General features: G+C 52.7%; 2 protein-coding genes across 7 annotated transcripts in view; both read right to left on the reverse strand.

Annotated features, from left to right (window-relative positions):
- Positions 1 to 355: 355 nt before the first annotated feature.
- Positions 356 to 6597, reverse strand: LOC135304303 (transforming growth factor beta activator LRRC32-like). The gene is made up of 2 exons (XM_064426563.1): positions 2907 to 6597; positions 356 to 2369 (listed from the first exon to the last, which is right to left on the reverse strand). Exons 1-2 carry the CDS (start codon positions 3009 to 3011, stop codon positions 432 to 434), a joined length of 2043 nt encoding a protein of 680 aa, XP_064282633.1. The 5' UTR covers positions 3012 to 6597; the 3' UTR covers positions 356 to 431.
- Positions 6598 to 6736: 139 nt separating this feature from the next.
- Positions 6737 to 20456, reverse strand: part of EDA (ectodysplasin A) — a 60880-nt gene continuing 47160 nt past the window's right edge. Inside the window, exons 3-8 of one of the 6 annotated variants that reach the window (XM_064426569.1) lie at positions 16028 to 16057; positions 12806 to 12985; positions 11963 to 11997; positions 11810 to 11861; positions 9417 to 9496; positions 6737 to 7987 (exon numbers count right to left, since the gene is read on the reverse strand). In XM_064426569.1, coding sequence (XP_064282639.1) covers positions 7736 to 7987; positions 9417 to 9496; positions 11810 to 11861; positions 11963 to 11997; positions 12806 to 12985; positions 16028 to 16057 — 629 coding nt within the window. In that variant the 3' untranslated portion in view covers positions 6737 to 7735. Of the gene's footprint in view, positions 7988 to 9374; positions 9506 to 11809; positions 11862 to 11962; positions 11998 to 12805; positions 12986 to 16027; positions 16058 to 20456 lie in introns of all 6 variants that reach the window. The other 5 variants (XM_064426567.1, XM_064426566.1, XM_064426568.1 and 2 more) reach the window with 5 other exon arrangements.

The following is a 20456-nucleotide window of genomic DNA, read 5'->3' on the forward strand; positions in this document are numbered from 1 at the left end:
ATTCCCATTCCCATTCCCTCCTGCTTCAGGAGCAGCAGCAGGGCGTTAGCAGAGCTATTAAACCTTTTAAGGGGCTGCTGGGCTAGCTGGGAAGCAGCCAGGTGGCCCCAATGGAGACAATTCCCATCCAGCTGAGTGTGATGTGGAGGAAGGGGGTGCTCAGTGCAGCCAGGGATTGGTTTCCTGTGCTGAGAGATGGGAATGTGTGATGGCACCCCAAATTCCACGTTTGATTTCTGGCAGGGATCAGAGAGGACAGGGAATGTCCCTTCTGGAGAAGGGGAGGTGGCTCAGAGCCCTGCACCCACCACGCTCCTGTCACCGGCTTCACAAATCACGCAGCTACCAGCGAGACTTCAACCACAATAATATTATTAATATTAATATTATTAATAATAATTAGAGTTCTGACCGATGGCTGCAGCTCTGGGCTACACCTTGGTGGTGCTGTCAGGTGGCCTCTCCTCGGCTGGCCCCTGTCCTTTGGGATGGGGCTGGGACACTCCCACCCTGTTGCTCTCAAGTCCCGCACATCCCGGAGCCTTCCGCCCTTTCCTCAGGAGGCAGAAAACCCAGACAACAAGGAGGGAAAGGCCCATCAGGGCCACCAGCAGAGCCAGCGAGGCAGTGCCCTCGGCTCGGGGACAGATCCAGCGGGGAGTGCCGGTGATCCTGGCCGAGATGTTCCGGCCGTGCTCCTGGAAGACGCAGCGGGCCTGGCGCAGGTCGGGCACGGCCACGCCGGCCGCACGCAGCGCGTCCAGCCAGCCCAGCGAGCAGCAGCTCCAGGGGTTCCCAGCCACAGACACGGCCCTCAGGCTGCGGGACCAGCTCCCCGCTGCTCCCAAGGCCTGCAGGTTGTTGTTCCGAACGTCCAGGCTCTCCAGAGGGGAGCAGGAAAGCCCTGGGGGCAGCAGGCTCAGGCGGTTGCCCGACAGGTCCAGCGCCCGCAGCGTGCCCAGGCAGGGCAGCGCTGCCTCGTCCATCTGGTTGTCCCTCAGAGAGAGCTCCTGCAGGGACAGCTCCAAGCCTGCCAGCGCTCCCGTGGGCATGGACAAGTCCCTGTTTCCTGACAGGTCCAGGGAGAGCAGTGGGGTCCCGCTGAAGGCGTGGGGCTGCAGCCTGGAGATGTTGTTCTCGGACAGGCTCAGGTGCTTCAAGTGAGGCACGTTGTAGAAGGGGGTGCAAGTGTCTCCAGGGGCTGATGTGTGAGAATCCCCTCCCAAATTCCTTCCCTGGTCGCTCCCCTGGCTCTCACAAGGCTGGAGGCTGTTGGAGCCCAGATCCATGGATTCCAGGTGGGGCAGGGAATGGAAGAACCAGCGTGGCAGCACACGGAGGGCGTTGCTGTGGAGGTCCAGCGAGCGCACGGACAGCTCCGTGCCATTGGTGACAGACTCCCTGGCCACGTCCTGGAGACAGTTCCTTGCCAGGCTGAGGCTGTGCAGGGAGCCCAGGCTGCGGAAGAAGGAAAATGGGAACAGCTCCAGGCGGTTGTTGCTGAGATCCAGGTCAGCCACGTGTGTCAGAGTGGCCACGGGACGCACGGTCCTGTTGAACCTCTGCATCTCCTTGTAGGGCACGATGAACTCCCTGGGGTAGGGTGAGCCTGGGAGCAGGGAAGCGATGAGGTTGTTGGAGAGGTTTAAGTGTGTGAGATCATGGGCTCTGGGGAGCTCTGGGAAGGAGAGGAGTCTGTTATGGCTCAAGTCGAGCACTCGGAGCAGGTAGGGCTGCGCTCCCTCCTCCTCGGAGAAGAGCTCCAGGGCGTTGTGGCTGAGGTTTAAAACTCGCAGCTGCGTGAGGCTGAAGCCAGAGATACAATGGAGGGAATTAAAAGCCAAGTTCAGCACCTGCAGCTCTTCCAGAGGCTCAAAAGCTCCCTCCTGGATCTCCATGACGTAGTTGTTGCTGAGGTCGAGCTGGCGCAGCCGCGGTGAGTTCCGGAAGGTTCCCGCCAGCAGCTTGGTCATCGTGTTCCCGGAGAGATCCAGCACCCTCAGGCTGGTGAGGTTGCTGATGTACCAGCTGGCCATGTGGCTCTCCAGGTTATTCACAGACAGGTCCAGGACCTCTATATTCCTGAGCAGATGGAAAGCTTCCCCGTTGGCCAAGTAATTCCGGTCCAGGTGGTTGGACCCCAGGAGCAGCGAGCGCAGCCGAGGCAGCTCAGCCAGGGCGGCGGCTGACACGGATTCCAGCTGGTTGAAGCACACATCCAGGTACTCCAGCTGCCCCAATCCTGGCATGTTGCTGCCTGACAGGTTTTGGATGAAGTTGTTGGAGAGTTCAAGGTACTTAATTCCTTGGCCAAGCTCCTTGGGAAATTTCTGCAGGCCAACTCCTTTGCAAGACACCTTCGTGGGGCTCTGTGGAGAGACAGGAGAGGTGTGAGTGATGGGGGGCTCCAAACCACAGCTCCAGGCAAGCCAGCTGCTGTCCAAGATGGGCATGAGAAGTGGGAATGAGCACTGCTCCCCCTTCCCAAGCCCAGCTGGTCCAGAGCATCCCTGTTTAGGCAGGAAGGGTGCTGTGTAGGCTCCACCTTTCCTCTCACTCTGGTTTCCTCTGGAGTTGGGAACCTGGATGGGGAGCAGCTGATTTTTTTTTTTTTTGGGAGACAGAAACCTGCTGTTCCCCAGCCAGGCTCCCAACTGCCTCACTGGAATCCCTGCCCTCCATCCTCTGAGCACCTCAGGCATGGCAGGGACGTGGGAGCAGCTGGATGCCACCTCACAGGAAACCACCTCCAAGGCAGGAAAACAGAGGAAAAACTGGGAAAGTTAAAGACATGGAGGCTGGAGGGAGGTGAGAGCCATAGGGAAGAGATCCAGGGCGATGCTGGCAGCCCCAGCCACGCTGCTGGAGCCATCCCAGCCCAGGTGCTCCTTGGAAAACAGCCTTACCTGCTGGCACAGCGGCGAGCCGGGCCCGCTCTCGGGGCTAGCCCGGGCTCTGAGGATGGACGGGAGCAGGCAGAGCAGGAGCCATCCCCCTGCAGCCCAGAGCATGTTGGGCTGCGGGCGCTGCCAGCCCCGTGCCGCTCCCGCGGCGTCGCTGGCAGGCTGGGCAGGAGCCAGGCTCTGTATAAATAGGCTTCGGGATGGGATGGGGGAAGGAGATAAGGCATGTGGGTGTTCGCAGCACGGAAGTGGGAAAAGACAGACATCAGCTCGCAGAGGGGGAAAAACGGCACAAAGCCATAGGGAAGGGAAAGAGAAAGGGCAGGATGGGGAGGAGGGAGCTCAGGTGACCGCTGTGACATCAAATGCCAGGAGGCAGAGGTGGCTCGTAGGAAAGCTGAGAGGGTTTGGGGGAGATTCCCTGTGCCAGGGACAGGATGTGCCAGCTCCCGGGACACCAGGGGCAGCCGGCGAGGGCTCTGCAGCCATCCTGAGCCAGGGACAGCTCCTGGCTGTGGCATCACCTGACTGTCACACCCAGGCAGTGACAGTCCCTCCCCATCCCAGCGCAGCCCGGCCGGGGGGACTCTGCCTCTGTCAGGAAACAACAGCTTCCCAAGGCTCACTGCCCCTTCCCAGGGGATGTGCAGAGCTGGAATCCCCCTCCTCCTCCTCCTCTCCCTCCCCAGGGCTCTGCGGCGTGGGTCAGCTCCTCGCCCAGGGCAGGAGCAGAAGGGAACCGTCCCTGCGCAGCTCCAGGTGGGATCTGTGCGCCCGGAGCTGTGCCCCACCCACAGGGACATTTTATTTGGGATGGTATCTCCGTGTCCTTGTGCCACCTAGTGCTGACACACTCCTTGGGGACACGCCCCTCACGCTTCAGGGGGCACTCTCCAAAATGCACAGTTTGGGGTGTTTTTTTGGCTCAGAGTGGTTAATTGCATGTGAAGGAGCAACTCAGGCTACTGAAAAGTTGTCCAAGGATGTGAAGTTTCAGCCACAGAGCTGATGCTCTAATCCTGGAGGTGTCTGGCAGGAAAAAAAAAATATATAGACATAAAATACATAAATAAATAAATATAGATTATTTTTATGTATATATACACACACAGAGAGTTACACAACTGAGTTACCCCTCACCCTCTGACAGTCACTGTGGTGGGGGACACTTTGTCACCTCAGGATGTGACTCAGCCTTGAGCTGGCTGTCCCCAGCATCCAGGTCAGCAGGACAGCAGTGACAGGCCAGGGACAGCGTTTTGGGCTGATGAGGCAGCAGCGAGCACAGAGCACATCTGTGCAGATGTGAGCTCCTGCCAGGGAAACACCGACCTCTGGATGACCCCCGGGCCCTCCCAAAAACAGAACCGGCACGTCCAGCCCTGCCACACCCAGGGAAGCCCGGCCTGTCCCCTGCACCCCAACTGCTGGACGTGACTCTGCACGGTGACACAGCCCCTGTCAGCAGCTGAAAAGTCCCTGATTTGGATCTGGGACTTCTGCAGAGAATCCCAGGGCATTTGCATCCCAAGGCTGTGAACTCCCTTCGTGGGAGCGCCGGGCGTGGATCAGACCCGGCAAACACCGAGAGGCTTCTCTGGGATTGTGACAAAGGCAGAGTGAACTCACGGCCTGAGCAGGGAGACTCTGCTCTGAAACCAGCCACCCTCTGCTTCTAGGCCTTCCTGCCCTCCGTGCTGGCTCCAGCAGATCTGTTGGAGAGATTCCCTGCTCCCCCCGGGAGTTTTGTGGGAGCAGTCTCCAAAGGGTGTGAGGAACGAGCAGCAGGACTGAGGTGTGGAGGAAGCAGGGACAGACCCACCTGCCCAGGTCACATCCCTGCTGTGGGTGACGGGCTCCAGCCTGGCTGTTTGGGAGCAGGATGCCTGGTTATCCAAGTCCATCGGATCTGCCCTTCCTTCCCTGCATTCCCAGGGCATTGGGAAGTGACTCCTGAGCAGCTCTGATCCCAGCGAGGGGACAGTGCCTCTCCCACCCCTGAAGGATGGAGCTGTCCCCTCACAAAGCACAGCCAACACTGTGCTGTGGCTGTACAGACCTTCCATGGGAGCTCCTGGTGTGCCTGGGGAGGGACATCCCACCGGGAACACCGAGAGCAGGAAAAAGCTGTGTTTGCCAAGGCCACCTGCAGCCAGCTCCAATTCCACGTCTCCAACTCACACTTTGGTGAGCGTGAGCACCAGAAAAAGCCTGTTAACACATTCCATGAAGGAACTGTTCCCTCCTGCCCTCCTCCTGCCCCCCTAGCATGCACCAGGAAGAACTTCCATGCAGGAATTGCTGTCTCCTGCTCTCCTCCAACATCCCGAGCACACACCACAGGGGACAGCAACACTCTGGCCTTTTACAGAGCAAAGGGATTCTCCCTCTGCCTCCCCCTGCCCACAGCCATGGAGCACATCCCAGATCCTGCCAGCGGGGGACAAGGAATGCAAACTGCATCCCGGGCTCTCCCAACCCCCCGTTATTTACGGCTGCCCCCAGCCTTGCTGCTCAGGCCTGTTCTAAAGCAATCCTGTTAACGATTTGCTTCATGTTCTCACTGTACACAGTTGTCCCGCTTCATTCTTGTCACAGGAACATGTCCCTCTTAATCCGTTTGAAAGGAAAGAAAACCACAAAGCCCAGTGAAGAGCCCCCAAGGCTCTCGCCCATCCCACATGTCGAGGCTGAAGGGAGGAGAAGCCACTAAAAAGGCAGAGCAGCCCATTTGTCACGCAGTTGTTTCCCGAAGTGCACGGCTCCTGTGAATAGCGAGGCCGCGGCCAACGCCGCTGCCCCGAGGAATTTTTGTCTCCCAATAACTGCAACACTTGGCAAGGGACATCACTCGCTAGGGCTGGAGCCAGGAATGCTGCAGGCAGGGCGGACCCTCCGTGGCCACAGCACAGCGCTGGGACACGTCCCTCCCACACCCTGCAGGTGACCAGGAGCCACCTCTGCGTGGAGCCAGCGCCAAGACCACGGAATCACAGCACTGGGCTGGGAGGGATCTTATGGAACAAGCAGTTCCAACCCCTGCCATGGACAGGGACAGCTTCAAATAGCCCAGGTTGCTCCAAGTCCCGTCTAACCTGGCCTTGGATACTTCCAGGGATGCAGGGGCAGCCACAGCTTCTCTGGGCATCCTGTGCCAGCACCTCAGCACCATCACAGGGAAGGATTCCTTCCCAATATCCCATCTGCCTGCCCTCTGGCAGTGGGGAGACATTCCCCCTTGTCCTGTCACTCCAGGCCTTTGTCCCAAGCCCCTCTCCAGCTCTCCTGGAGCCCCTTGAGGCACTGAGGTCCCCAAAACCTTCCCTGCTCCAAGCTGAAGGTGTCACTTTGGGATTTGTCTCATTTCTACACAAGCTGCAACTTCACTCCCCTCTTGAAAGCACAACCAGGCTGTGGAAAGAAACACAGGAAAACAGAACCCCAACCAAGCTGAACAAGTGTGAGCCAAGGGCTGAGACAACAGAGCAATTTGTGCCTCTTATGGCTCAGAGCATCTTATGGCTTTAGGTCTCCCCAGCTGAGGGGAGGTAACGGGACAGAGTTGCTCAAGAAGCCAAAAGAAACAATAGTTTCCCAGCTCCTCTATTAGTCACCAGAAATCAAGTTATGACTAGACTCAGCAGGGCTCAGAGAAAAGAAAAAGTGGTGACTTCATGCTGGACCGGATTTTAAAATCCCATTTTTTTTCCTTTGCTAAAGTCTCCATCACCACTTATTTTAGGTAGAAGGGTGCCAAAAGGAAAGGGGTGGGGGGAGGAAGGCTAAAAACCACATCTAAAAGCAGGACAGTTGCTATTAAAACAGAAAAAAAATTTCCTGTTTGAATATTTTATTCTTAAACATAACAAACTTCCTCCGAGTGTTGTCACAAGTACTTGTGGCTGCTCTACGTGGCTCGGTGAAGCCTGTAGAAATGTGTTCTGGTTTGCAAAATATTAATTAAAAAGAACAAAACAAACCTCCCCCCCTGAAAAAAAAAACAAAAACAAAACAAAAAAAAACAAAACCAAAATACCCCCAACCCAACTCAACTTGCTGTAACAGCAGCAGTACTTGAAGGCAGCCCCCGCTGGGGCAAGGTTACCTCTGGGGTAAGGGCAGGAGCTGAAAGGAGCAGAGGCCTGGACCCGGGAATCGGCGTTTTCTTTGGGATTTGGTGGTTTCTGGAATGTGGAGGCAGTTTCCTATCTGCTAAGCCTGCTCTAGTTATTCCTCTTCCTCTCGCACTTCCTGCTTTTGCTTCCAAGCTCTAGGTCGAGGCACTTTTCCTCCTCCTCCTGAGGATGAATGTAAACACCACTGACCCTGTCTCACTCACCTCCCTCGCCCCCCAGCCCTTCCAGCTCCCCCTGGGAAGGCAGGAAGCCAGAACCCCCTTCCTGGCTGTCGTGAGCGTGCACATGCAGCAGCCTGGCTGGGATTTTGGGACAGGAGTCCGTGTCCTCCCACTCCCGCCTGGGATGCTCTTGCCAGTGCCAACATCCGAGCAGAGCCCCCAGCTCTCCCAGCAAGCCTCGTGTGAAGGTCACAGAGCAGAGTATCAGTGCAGTAATACTTGAAATACTGAGACAAGGCACACCCAACAGCCTTTCCTCCTCACAACGCTCTCCCCACCAGCTTTTTGGTTTGATCCGAGTCTCCCCGCGAGTCACAGAGGACAGTTGTGCTTCCTGCATTCACATATAGGAATAAATAGCTCTGGATCAGTTTCCTTTATGGCCGGATTACAGAACCCCTGAAATACTGATACGCTTTATGAACAGCAGCACTGGGCAGTTCCGTGGGTGTCCTTGGCCACGCCAAGTTCCTCTCTAGGATGCAGGAGCATCTCCCAGGCGGATGGCCCCAAAGAAAGTCGTGTGCTTGCTCATGTTGATGGAGATGTCAGCGTGGACCATCTTCACGGCGATCTTCTGCCTGGCCTTGAGCAGGCACACCCCGGCCGTGTAGCAGGTGTTGAAGTTGGTCTTGCCGGTCTCGATGCTGCGAGTGCATTGCAGAAAGGGCTTCTCGTCCACCACCACCTCGTAGCTGGCAAAATCGGTGAAGTTGATGTAGTAGACCTGATGTGAAGCAGGGAGAAGAAAGGGGTCAGGGAGGGGGTTGGGGTGTGGGGAGCAAGTGCAGCGTCCTGGGGGTGTGTGAGCCCCTGCTGGCCCCAGCACCTGCACTCACAGGTGACGTGTGCGAGGCAGGGAGAGCCCCAGACCAACCAGGAACCTCCTTTATTCTGCTTCAGACTGACCCAAGCATGCAAAACCCCCTGAATCCATGTGCCTGAGGCTGAGCTATCATCCTGCATATTCCAGGGAAGTGACACACCTGCACGGAGCCATGCAGGACCCCCTGCGTGCTACAACAGCTCCTCACCCCACACACAGACACACACACTCCACTGAAGGCCTCTTGCACTTACCTGGCCAGTCCTGCTTCCTGGTGCCAGGAGCCTCCTTTAGTGGTGACATCAGAACTGCCCTAAGGTGGCCTGGGAGCTGCCTCCTGGGAAACTGGACTCGGTGCTTGCACAGGCACGAGCTATTACAGGGAAAAGGCTCTCCCAACCTCCACAGCTTGGAAGGAAATCACCTCACAGTGCTTCTACTGACTGAACTCCCTGACTTCTTCCAAGGCCCTGTGACTCTACTTGTCCTCACTTAACCCTCTCCTACACTCTGATTCCAAAGAGCTGTGGAGGAAGACCTGTCCAAGGAGAAGTCAGTCTCAGGGAGCTGCTTCTTCCTGAGAAAGGAAATCCAGCCCTCTTGGAGGCAGGAGCTGCCTGAACACTGAATCCCTTTTTTATCCTTGATGGACCACAAACGATGAGGCTTCACTGGTCCAACACTGTGGCCAGCAATCAGCATCAAGCACTTGGGAAACAATTATACTTTGGCCCATGTGGAGTTATATTTTCTGCCCCCATCCAAACTGGACACCAACTGGTGTCACCAATTCCATGGAAGAGCACCTGACATCCGTGGTCCACTTCATCCCAGAGCTGGTTCTGGGGAGGAGCTACACAGAGCAGGGGGAGGCAAAAGGAGTCACCTGGGCTGGAATCTGGCCAAACCACCTGGGCTGGGAGTCCTGTGCTTCCAGAGTGACACAGCTCCAAAATAACCACAAACGACCACAGTTTGGGTCTTTTACAGCACTGAGCTCAGCGTCCTGCCTGCAGGGAGGTTTGGAGGGGTCGGGACATGGATAAACGGAGGGATAACCCCGGGACTGGCGGGTGTGGGGTGTGCTTTCAGTGACTAATCCCTGGCGGGCGGTGTCCTGGCGGTGACAGGGGTGTGACACTCCTCCCCACACCCCTCCTGAGCCGCAGCGGTTACAGCTCCACGCCAGCTGCCGGCATTTGGCTGTTGTCTGGAGCCCTCTCGTGGTTCATGCAAGGCTTCCACCGGAACACAAGAATAGGAGGAGTTAGCCTAGGACCGTACTCACTTCTACCTGACTATAGATGAAGTATGTGCCGTCCACCAGTACCTCCAGCTCCCCACTGCGGGCATGCAGCTTAAACACCTTGGGGTTCAGAGTGATGCGAGACCAGTCATTGAGGACTCCACCTGAAAGATCTCAGTATGAGAAAACGGCGGTCACTCAGTACCCGTCAGGAGGAAAACACAACACAGTCACAGCACGACAGGGAGCAGGGAATTCACGGGGGGATCCCGGGATTGCACACCAGGGAACCCTCTAGCTCTGGGCACACCGTGGGGTCGCCTGTCCCTCCAACCCTCTGTGTCTCCACCCCAAAACCCAGTGCAGAGCCTGTTGTGCTCCTAGGGCTGGACATGGACCTGCCTGCTCCTGACCCTGCAGCTGAGCTTTTTTGATCCCTGTTCCCCACTGTGTCCATGGGAATGGTCATCACAGAACCATCATGGAGTGGTGGGAATGGTTTAAAGGACCTTAAAACTCATCCTATTCCACCCCCTGCCATGGGCAGGGAGAGCTTGTACAGGTTGCTCCAAGCCCTGTCCAGCCTGGCCTTGGACACTTCCAGGGATCCAGGGTCAGCCACAGCTTCTCTGGGCACCCTGTGCCAGGGCCTGCCCACCCTCACAGGGAAGGATTTCTTCCCAATCTCCCATCTACATCTATCTTCTTTCAGCTTAAAGCCATTCCTTCTTGTTCTGTCACTCCAGGCCCTTGTCCAAAATCCCTCTCCAGCTCTCTTGGAGTCCCTTTAGGCACTGGAAGGGGTTCCCTGGAGCTTTCTCTTCTCCAGGCAAATGGAGGCCAAGCTTTGGGTCACATGATTGATTTTAATTCTGCTGTTCCTTGACTTCACCATTCCTGACTTTGTAATTGGGATAATTATAACAAAACCTTTGCCTTTATAACTTTTAAGGTTTTTAAAAGCCAGAAAAACAAGAAAGTGGGAAATTGCATCATATCTCACAACACAGTAATCCCTACTGGGGTCCTCAATATAGGGATTTATGGATCCACCACCCAGTCCTTTGGGATTACTGGGATAACCTAGGGACAGGCTTTGCTGTGAGTCCCACACTGAGCCAATCTCTGTAGGTGCCTCAGTCTGTCAAATCCCACTCTTTTCCTCCCAGTCTCCATCTGCCTCTCCTCTCCCTGCTGGATGGGCCTTTTACTTAAGAGCTGGACTCGATGATCCTTGTGGGTCCCTTCCAAGCAAGAATATTCTGTGCATCAGCTGGAGCTCGCCAGGCTGGCAGCTGGGCAGCATTCCTGGCTCCCAGCTCTGGATTGTTCCTGAGCAGCAGGGAAGGACACTCACAGGGCATTCCCGCTCTTAGAGAGCAGCTCCCTCTGGAAACCCTCAGCATCCCCAGTAATGAAGGGATAATTGCTTTCTGAATGTAAGCAAACTGCAGCTTTTCCCTCACATTGTTCCTGGGAACGGGTGGTTTCCTTTTCATTCTGGGGAGCTGCAAGCACAAATCCTTATCCATGAGAAATTCCAGCTGCTACTGCTCACAGGGAAAGCTGCCTTTCCACAGAAGCAGTGGCCAGCCCTCCCCATCCCATGTGTGAGGCTGGAATTCATGGACAGGGATCCTGCTGCCCCCACCCTCGAGATTCCCTGCCTTCCCAGTCTGGGATTGGGCTAAGGATGGATGGATGGAAGGATGGAAGGATGGAAGGATGGAAGGATGGATGGATGGATGGATGGATGGATGGATGGATGGATGGATGGATGGATGGATGGATGGATGGCTGTGGTCCCTGGGAGCTGCACATGGGGACTCAGGGAGGGGACAAGCCAGCTCCTCTCCAGCACAGCCAGAGCAGGGAGGCAGGAGGTGAGGAATGAGCCCCAGCTGTTGGCAGGGACAGCAGGAACTTGAGGAGAATTTGGATGGGGATCTGGGAAGGAGGAGGAGGGCAAGGAGCTTCCTGTGGATGGGAAGTGGCTCAGCAGGATCTGGGATTAAAGGCTGTTGGCAGGGACAGAGGTGCTCAGGGAAGAGCTGGTGGCTGGACAACACCTCTCTGTCCTCTCACCACTGGGTATTCCCTGCCTTAAATTCCCGGGAAACTGGAGGAAAATGGTCAAATGGGGAAGAGACAGGACAAGGATCCACTGAGGGCTTAAAATAGAATGGGGGATAAAAGACCTGGTCATGGAGGGGCTGGGGAGGCACAGGATGTACCTGGAGGTCAGGGAGAGGGAGATCCAGTGGGACAGAGTTACTGGGATGTGCAGGGCAGGGATAATCTGGGAGATGAACAGGAGCTCAGGGGAAATGGAGGTGGAGATTCCACACAAGACTGTTCTTGGGGGGTGTGGGCAGGGATCATCCTGGAGCTGTGTCATGGGATGGACTGGGATCCAGGAACTCTAGGGGTGCAGGAGGGGCTCTTCCCAGTACCCACAATGATCAAGAGATCCTTACCATTCTTCACTTGGATTGCTGAGCCTTGGCCTTGGAGATGGACCACAGCTGGCTGCAAGGAGAGCACAGGGATTGAGGATTAATGGGAAGCACCGTGCCAGTCCACAAAAATGCCCCCTAAAGCTGGGTTTTTCCATGGAAAGATCAACCCACCTGGATGTCTCTGGAACTGGCCTTGTCTGTGGCACCTGCAAAAGGCAATTCCAAATCATTGAAGAGGGAGGTTGAGTGAAAAATCCCATAAATACAACTTTTATCCCACAATAACCCTTAAACGCCCTTATAAATAATTTTTTTTACTCCAAAATAACCCTGAAGCCCCATATAAATTGCTTTTCTTACTCTATAATAATCATTAAAACCTCTGCTTTAACAGGAGGAGGGATATGGGGTGGAAGCAATATTAAAATATATAAACCAGAAATATTAAATATAAAAAATATTTAAAAACATACAAGGAAGAAAAAGACACATCCTATATTTCCCAAGTTTATTCCTGGAATTTCTGTCCAGCCATCAAAATTCTTTATTATTCAACAGTTTTCCACTAGAAGGAAAAATTGCACAACCCATTCCCTGATCCACAGCAGGAATAAAACCTCTTGGCTGCCAAGATGCCAAGTTCCCCTCTGCAGGTCATCCACTCCACCTCCCTTCCCTGGGAGCCAAATCCTCATTAGGGAGGAGATGCCCGTGGCAGCAGAGCACGGAGCTGAGGGGCTCCTGGCCATCCAGAGCCATGGAATCCCAGAAATTCAGCATGCTTTGGGCTGGAAGGAACCTTAAAGCCCATCGAGCTCCACTCCTACCACGGCAGGGACTCCTTCCATAGGTTGCTCCAAGCCCTGTCCCACACGGCCCAGACGCCCCAGTCCTGCTCCAGGCCCTTGTGCCACAGCATTGGGACACTCTGGTGACATCTCTGGTGACAAGTCCGGTGCCATCTCCGGCATTCCCGCCCGGCAGCCTGAGCAGGGGGCACGGATGGATCCTTACCTGAGGGGCCCTGCAGGCCGGGCGGTCCCTGAGGGCCGGGCGGGCCGGGGGGCCCGGGCGGGCCCATGACGGTGGTGCCTGGAATCCCGGGGATGCCGGGAATGCCGGGGGGACCCTGCGGCCCGGGAGGCCCTGGTGGCCCTTGGGGACCGTTGGGCCCTGGAGGACCAGCCTTTTTACCTGGAAAACACAAGGACGGGCGTCACCCGGGGCTGTGGGGTGGGCTTGGAGCTGCAGGAATTGGGGCTGGGGATGGATCACTCCTGGCTCAGGACAGCGGGGCGGGTGTCCTACAGCTCCACACCACGAGGACAACGCTGCCGGCAGGGCAGGAGCAGGTCACCACCCTGCAGGCTCCTTCCTGCTGGGAATTACACTGAAATGAGGCACGGGGACTCTCCGGGGCCTCTCAAGGGATGGAGGCTCAGGGGGCTCTTCCCACAGCTCTGGTCACAGCTCTGGTCACTCCTCAAGTCCCAAGTCCCAAGCCCTGGTCACATCCCTACGGACCCGGGATGATCTCTGGATGCAGTCAGGATGCTCCCACAGCACGTTCCAGTGCACCCAGCCATGGCTGGGCTGTTCTGGTCCAAAACCACTCTGCAGTTACTCCATTTGCTGGGTTTTGATGGAAAACAGGGATAATCTTTCCTACCTGCTGCACATGATAAGGATTGGGAGATGATCCCCATGGCTTGGTCTCCTCCAGAGGGCAGTTCAGAGCTGAGCTCCAGCTCTTCCTCAGTGTTGCTGGAGGAGCCCCTGTGCTGCTTGTGCCTCAAAATAATTCAATATTTTGGGCTTTGGATGGAGGGAGGGCCTCGGGAAGGACTAACCCCATCCAGGGCATGGAAACACCAGGGAATTGTTACAATCACAAATTCCAGACTGGTTTGGGTTGGAAAGCACCTTAAAGCCCATCCAGACCCACCCCTGCCATGGACAGGGACACCTTCCACCATCCCAGGGTGCTCCAAGCCCCATCCAACCTGGTCTTAGACACTTGCAGGGATCCAGGGACAGCCAGAGTTTCCCTGGATAACCTGCCCCAGTATTTTACCAGCCTCACGGTAAAAACCTTCTTCCCTACCAGGATCCTCAAACACCTCACACGTCCCAAGGAAGAGAAATGATATAATCACATCAGGAATGACTCCTACACACAGAGAGTGGGATGAAACAAACTCTGCAGGGACAGTCTGGTCCCTGCTCTCCTGATTTTCCACGTTCCTGACAAAAATGATGTTCTTTTGATGTAGTTTTTAAAATGCCACTTTGGAACAGCTTTTCTGCCAAGGAACATAAACAGAGCAAAATCTCTTCAATTGCTGCCACAAGGTCCCCAGTAGGACAGAATTAAACTCATATTCAGATGACAGCAGCAGTTGGGATATGAAATTATAGTTGTTGGAATAGTCTCTGAGTACATTTATGTACTTGTTTCTCTACTAATATCCACCCTTGTAACGGACAGAAGCGTGAGGAAAAATTTGTTTTAGCACAGGACTGGGAATTTCTGGATGGCCACTAGCCAGGAGCAAGGGCACAAGGACATCAGGGTGGGACAACTGTGGGCATAATTTAAATGTGTAGAAAATGAAGTTAAAGTAAGCAGGGGTGAGTAAAGCCACACTGGCATCCTACAAAAAGTGGAAAAAGACTTCAGGGAACAAATCTCCACAGCAATATTTCTTTCCAAATCAGCAGCCATGACTTCCTACCTGAGCTGGCCACAATCCAGACCTCCTCTAATCCAGTACTGCTCTTCAGGATGATGCCCTGCTTTGGCAATGATCACCTTGAACCACACCCGTTTTCCCAACACCAAACTCCTCTCACTGACATCCCTCCAATCCAGGCCATCCCAAGGGAGGATTGCAGACAGGGAGTTGGGAATGCTGCTGCTGTCACTCCAGGCTTCCCTTCCCAAGAGGGATGCACATCACAGCTGGTTTAACTCATCTGCCTCCAAAATCTGCTCTGCTACTCAGGGAGCTGCTGCTTGAGCAGTGACACAATCACTCATCCCAGCCACACATTTCTGTGCCTTTCCCTCCTTCAAGGCATTTCAACCACTTCTCTGCATTAACAAACCTCACAAGACAAAAGATATTCCATTTATTATCTGACAGCTCCCCTGTCAGGTCTCCAGGAGGGTCCCAGCACCCAAATCCCAGCCTGCCAAGTCTCCCATGTCCGTACCCACGGGCTCCGAAACTCAGAGCAGGCAGAAGCAGGGAGTTCTCCATAACCCTCACTCATCAAACAATGAACTGGAACTCTAAAAAGAATTAAATGTGACACTACCATAAAATTAAGCTACTTTATACAGCTGTATGCAATCCAGCTCCACGAGATCCCCCTGCCCCTCTGGAATTGCTCCGGAGGCTGCAGCCTTCAGTTGTTATTTGTTGGGCTGATTGGACGTGGGTTGAGCTTTGTTAGGACAAACGTCTCCAAAATAAAATTTTACGCTGCTTCTCGGAGTAAATACAAATAAAATTGCTAAGTGTGGCCTGTTCCCACCTCTCAGCTGTGGCTCTGGAGTTTGCATCCAAACATTAAAGCAATTTGATGTGCTGCTGCAGTAGTACAGACATGGAAAACGCGACTGCTCGGATCCCTGGACTCACTCAAACTCTGGGAAGTAAATGTGGGACCCTGCATGTGGGACCCTACATGTGGGACCCTACGTGTTCCCAGCAGTCCTACAGAAACAAGAATGGCATCAGGAACCCCCCAACAGGGCTGCCTGAATAACCCAAATCCCAACAAACCACTGCAAACTGCCTGAGGAACATCACGAAATCCACAAAACCTTGAGGGCTGAGCAACACTCAGAAGGGGCTCACAAAATGATAATTTGGAGGTGAAAACAAGGAAAAGCAGAATGCAAAGCGTGTTCATGCTGAGTTTGGTGGGTCTGAAGGAGAATCCAAGCTGCAGGTTGGCAGGATTGGGATGAAAGCCAAGGCTGGCAAACAGCAACAGCTCCTGGTATGTGGTACTGACTCAACTCAACTTTTCAACTGGAGAATCTTCAGGATTACTTCTGTACAACATAATTAACTTCTTTCAGTGTTTAAGGAAGTTTTAAGGGGTGCTTGTGCGTGTTATTTCAGCCTTTTCTGGAGAGGAAAGCTGCCATTGGTTTCTCCTTCATGTTGGCTGAAGAGAATTCACAAACACAGAAAGGAAAATTCAGTTAAAACTCAAACTTACCCTTTTTCTTGTTTTTCACTGAACTTGGACCTACAAAGGGGAAAAAAAGAAAGAAAATTAGTGAAATTCAGGGATCATTTAATCAGAGAAAATCCCCATTGCCATTTTATTTTCCAAGTGGACAATGGATGTATTTGTGGCCCATGCAGCAGCACAGGAATGGTCTCAGCTGAGACCAGTAACCCAAATTTCAGAGCATCACAGAGTGGTTGGGGTTTGAAGGGACCTTTAAAGATCATCTGGTCCAATCCCCTGCTGACTCCTTGTGAGCCAAGTTGTTTAAAAATAAGAATAAAACACTAAAAAAACACAAAAGCAAAGAATTACTCTGAACTGGCTGTTTGAAACAATGGGAACCCAAACCTCCCGAGCATGGAGAGAAAATATTTACAGTGAAGCTGAGAAATGACAGGACTTTGTGAGCAGAGGCTGAAGTGTGAAACATGTTCCTCTGCTTCCCCAAGAATTCATCATGTATGGGAATTAACTGCAAAAATCCCCAAATACTCCCTTGCTATTCATCAGGGAAATTCCTCTCAAACCTGGGATTTAGCACAGCAATGACTGAAATCACCTTTAAATGAGATAAAATTATAAGCAATTGAAAGTAATGAGGTTGCTTTGAGTCTGAGGGGTGGGGAAAGGTAAATTCCCAACAGAAAAGCCATTTCCCCATGGACAGGCAGAGGAAAGACAGGAAAAGCACCAGAGAAATTACCCATCAACCTTACTGATACCTTTCCAAAAGGAATATTGATTTTTCCACATCGTGCTGTTGGGTCATGGGACAATGATGGTATAATCTATGAAAGGCATTATCTGTAAAAGACATTATCTATAAATGGGAGATAATATAATTTATATAATTTAAGGGACAAATTCCTCCCTGTGAGGGTCTGGCACAGGTTGAAGCTGTGGCTGCCCCAAACCCTGAAGTGTCCAAAGCCAGGCTGGACAGGGCTTGGAGCAACCTGGAATAGTAGAAGGTGTCCCTGCCCATGGGGGTGAATGAGCTTTAAGGTCCTGCCATCTAAATGATAATTTCTGCTAATTCCCTATAGTTAATAATATTTTTATACTAATTTTTTATAATATCCACAGGTTGGACAACACATGGAATCCTAACGATGTCATTCCAGTGTACCACTAGGAAGCCACACCAAATTGCAAAACCCTTCAGGCTGGACAACCAGGCTCCTGATTCTGCACTTCTGAGCCCCACCAGTCCTCATTGTAGCCACCAGCCACTGAACAACATTAGAAGAGGGAAAAAAAAAAATCCCATTTAAAGATCCCAGCCCATCCCAACCCAGCGAGACGCGCGCGGCTGTGCCTCGGCAGCCCTCGGAGTCACGAGAGTTTATTTCATGTTCCATAGATCCCACCATTAGCACCAGAACCAGAGTGAAAGTACAAATAGCTGCGGCCAGCCAGACACATTTGGGCTGGCTGGATCCAATTAGCTTCAAAGATGACTGGGAGGAATGAGAACCACATGGGATGTCAATGTTCGCAGTCTATATTACAACACACGCATCTGTTCCAGGCACGACAGAGAGAGATGTTATGGATCTGCAAGTGGAGCTTTCGACAGACACAAAAGTATTCCTGACACGAGGGGGGGAAAAAAAGCCAGGATTATTAAGCTTGGGAGCTTCTGAGTCTCTCTGGGGTTTGCATCTGTTTGCCTCCCGGGAGCAGGGGGGGATCGTTTAATTGGAGCACAGAGCTGAAGCTTCTGATACAGCAGAATTTCCCTTGGTTCTGCTCAAAATGGGTGGTTTGTGAGCTACTGCTACATTTAGGCTAAAATGGTAATAAATTAGAGTCTAAGCTGAGGGCCATCAAAATTGCAGATCAATATTCCTCTCAGGTGGTGAGGTGTTGAGGCATAAGGCTTGAAAACTTGGCTTGATGGATGTCCCAACATTGATGTGCAGAGGAGAAAAATGGTAATTAAAAAATCCTTTCTGCCAGGGTTTTCAGAGGTCACAACCCAATATTTAAACATTAAACTTGTTAAAATACTTTAAAATACTTTTCAAAATATTTAAGCTTGTCAAATGCAGTGGTTGAACACACAAATAATATCAATATAATATAATGGATACCCCATCCCCTGGAAGTGTCCAAGGCCAGGTTGGACAGGGCTTGGAGCTACCTGGGATAGGGGAAGGTGTCCCTGCCCATGGCAGGGCAATGAGGTCAGTGTTAATGTCCCTCCCACCCAAACTAGTCTGGGATTCCATGATATATCTGACTCACTGGCTACCTCTCAATTAATGGCTAAATACCTACAAGTTATGCAAACCATTTATTTACTGTAGCTTCACACAGCCCTTGATCCCAAGGATGGCCTAAGAGAAAACTCTGTTTGTTTCCACTCCAAGATGTGGAACACAGGTGCATCCACTCTGTTCCTTCACTGTCCAGGAGCATGAAAAACCAAATTACAGGACATCTTCTGCTGCTCCAGGGTCTACAGACCTGCCACCTTCATGGAGAAGGAAACTCGTTTGACTTGAAGAACTTCTGACTGATCAACATCTCCCACCCCTGATTTCAGGGACTTTGCCATGCTGCAGTTGAGGATTTATTCCAGTCCCAATGGGATCTGAGAGCAACCCAACCTCTCAGCTGTTCCCTGGCACCTCTTTTCCCTTCTTTACAATGTGCACCTTTATGAGTGCACCTTTCTGCTCCTCATGAATCCCTTTCCATATCCATCAGGAATGTCCCAGAGATCCAGGTGGTCCCAGCTACCAGGATTGGATGTGACAGCCACCCAAGCACAGTTATTCTTCCTGACTTCTGTCCTTCTTCCCAATAACCCCACCTCTCCCTTTCCACATGCTGCCTGTTCTCCTTTGAGGACAAACCAGGCCCAGACCTCGGGAAATCCATCCCCTTCTACTTTTCCCATCTTTCAACTGGAATTAAATATATGTTTAAACTCTGATCCCTCCTTGAAGGAGTTGTCAGCTCTGTTCACCCCCTTGTTTAGGGGGAGGGAAGTTGGCCAGAACTGTTAACACAGAAATGGACTGGGAGAGCAGGACGGGCTGGATGGCTTTGAAGGATAATAAGCATGGAATGAGATTCAGTCATACAAAATATACAGTCCTATAAAAATATATATATATATATGGGAAATAATAAAGTGTTCTGGTGGATGCTGGAGGACACCTGCATGTGCTCAGCTGCTGCTGCTCACCCAGGCAAGGTAGAAACACAATCCTAAAATGGGAATAATTCTGGAAAACATGGGGAAAATCCTGCTGCCACTTAGGGAAGGGTTGAGGAAATCCTGGGAACAGTGAAGTCAATCCTGATCATCTGATACAGAAAGATGAATTGAAATGAGAGGAATCCCACAGAGAGGCTCCTGGAAAGGGCAAGAAGTGGGCAAGTGAACTTGCCTTGGTGGCCACCAGCACTGGGAAAGGGATGAAAGCACCACTGGGAAAAGAAGGAGGAGACCTGGAGGGCTTCAAGATCAGTTCTGGCACATCCAAACTGCTCCCCAAGACCATGGAGTTGGGAATGAGAATACTTCCAAGGAGAAGCACAGGTCTGGAGGGGAACTTCTGGCTCAGAGTGAGCCCTCCTGTGTCAAAGGTCACGGTTGGAAAGTCTCTCTAAAGCCTGACAGTCCCTTTGGAATGTTACTTTTGGTAAGATTTTTGCCTACCCACCAGAGCCATTGCTACTGAAGCTGCTGCTGGAAACATCGCAGCTACCTGATCTGCTCCTACCACAGACACTCCATCTCCCTGGATCTCCTGTAGGAAAAGCCCCTGACTCTGCAGCAGTAACTCAGACCAGATGAATTCCTCATCCCAGGACAGGATTCCCCCAGGAAATCTGGGAGCAGGAGTGCTGCACACTGCACACCCTCTGTGAGCAGCACTCCAGGGCTGGACCCCTCCAAAAGCTGATTTTTCACAACTGCTGGGAAAACATAATGGGAGGACATCAGAAAAGGAGGGAATGTCAAGCCTGCAGGAGGGGTAAACTTAGAGGGAAAGGCACAAGCAGGAAAGACATCTCTACATGATGACAAAAGGCCTCAACCCAAACAGAGCCACCACACGTGGAAGGCTCCAAACCATTCCAAGGCACTCCAAACAATTCCAAGCCCCTTCTAGCAGAAGCACTTTGGGTTCAGATGCAAACATCTCACTTGAAGCTGAGGGAAACCCTTGCAAGAGATGAGTTTTTGTTGTGCAAACCCCCAGCTGTGGCCCAGCCAGCAGCAGAAGACATCTCCCCATGCTTCAGGGAGCAGGTTCCAGCCCCAGCTCCTGCAGCCATACCATCTGCTGGATCCGTTCCAAGGCCTTCAGAAAAATCCCAGATGGTGATGCAACTCAAGGATATTACATGTGACATGTTTGCTCTCAGCAAGATTAATAGAGTTGACTTTGCC

The sequence above is a fragment of the Passer domesticus genome, chromosome 7 (assembly GCF_036417665.1).
Source record: "Passer domesticus isolate bPasDom1 chromosome 7, bPasDom1.hap1, whole genome shotgun sequence".
NCBI classification, from domain to species: Eukaryota; Metazoa; Chordata; class Aves; order Passeriformes; family Passeridae; genus Passer; species Passer domesticus.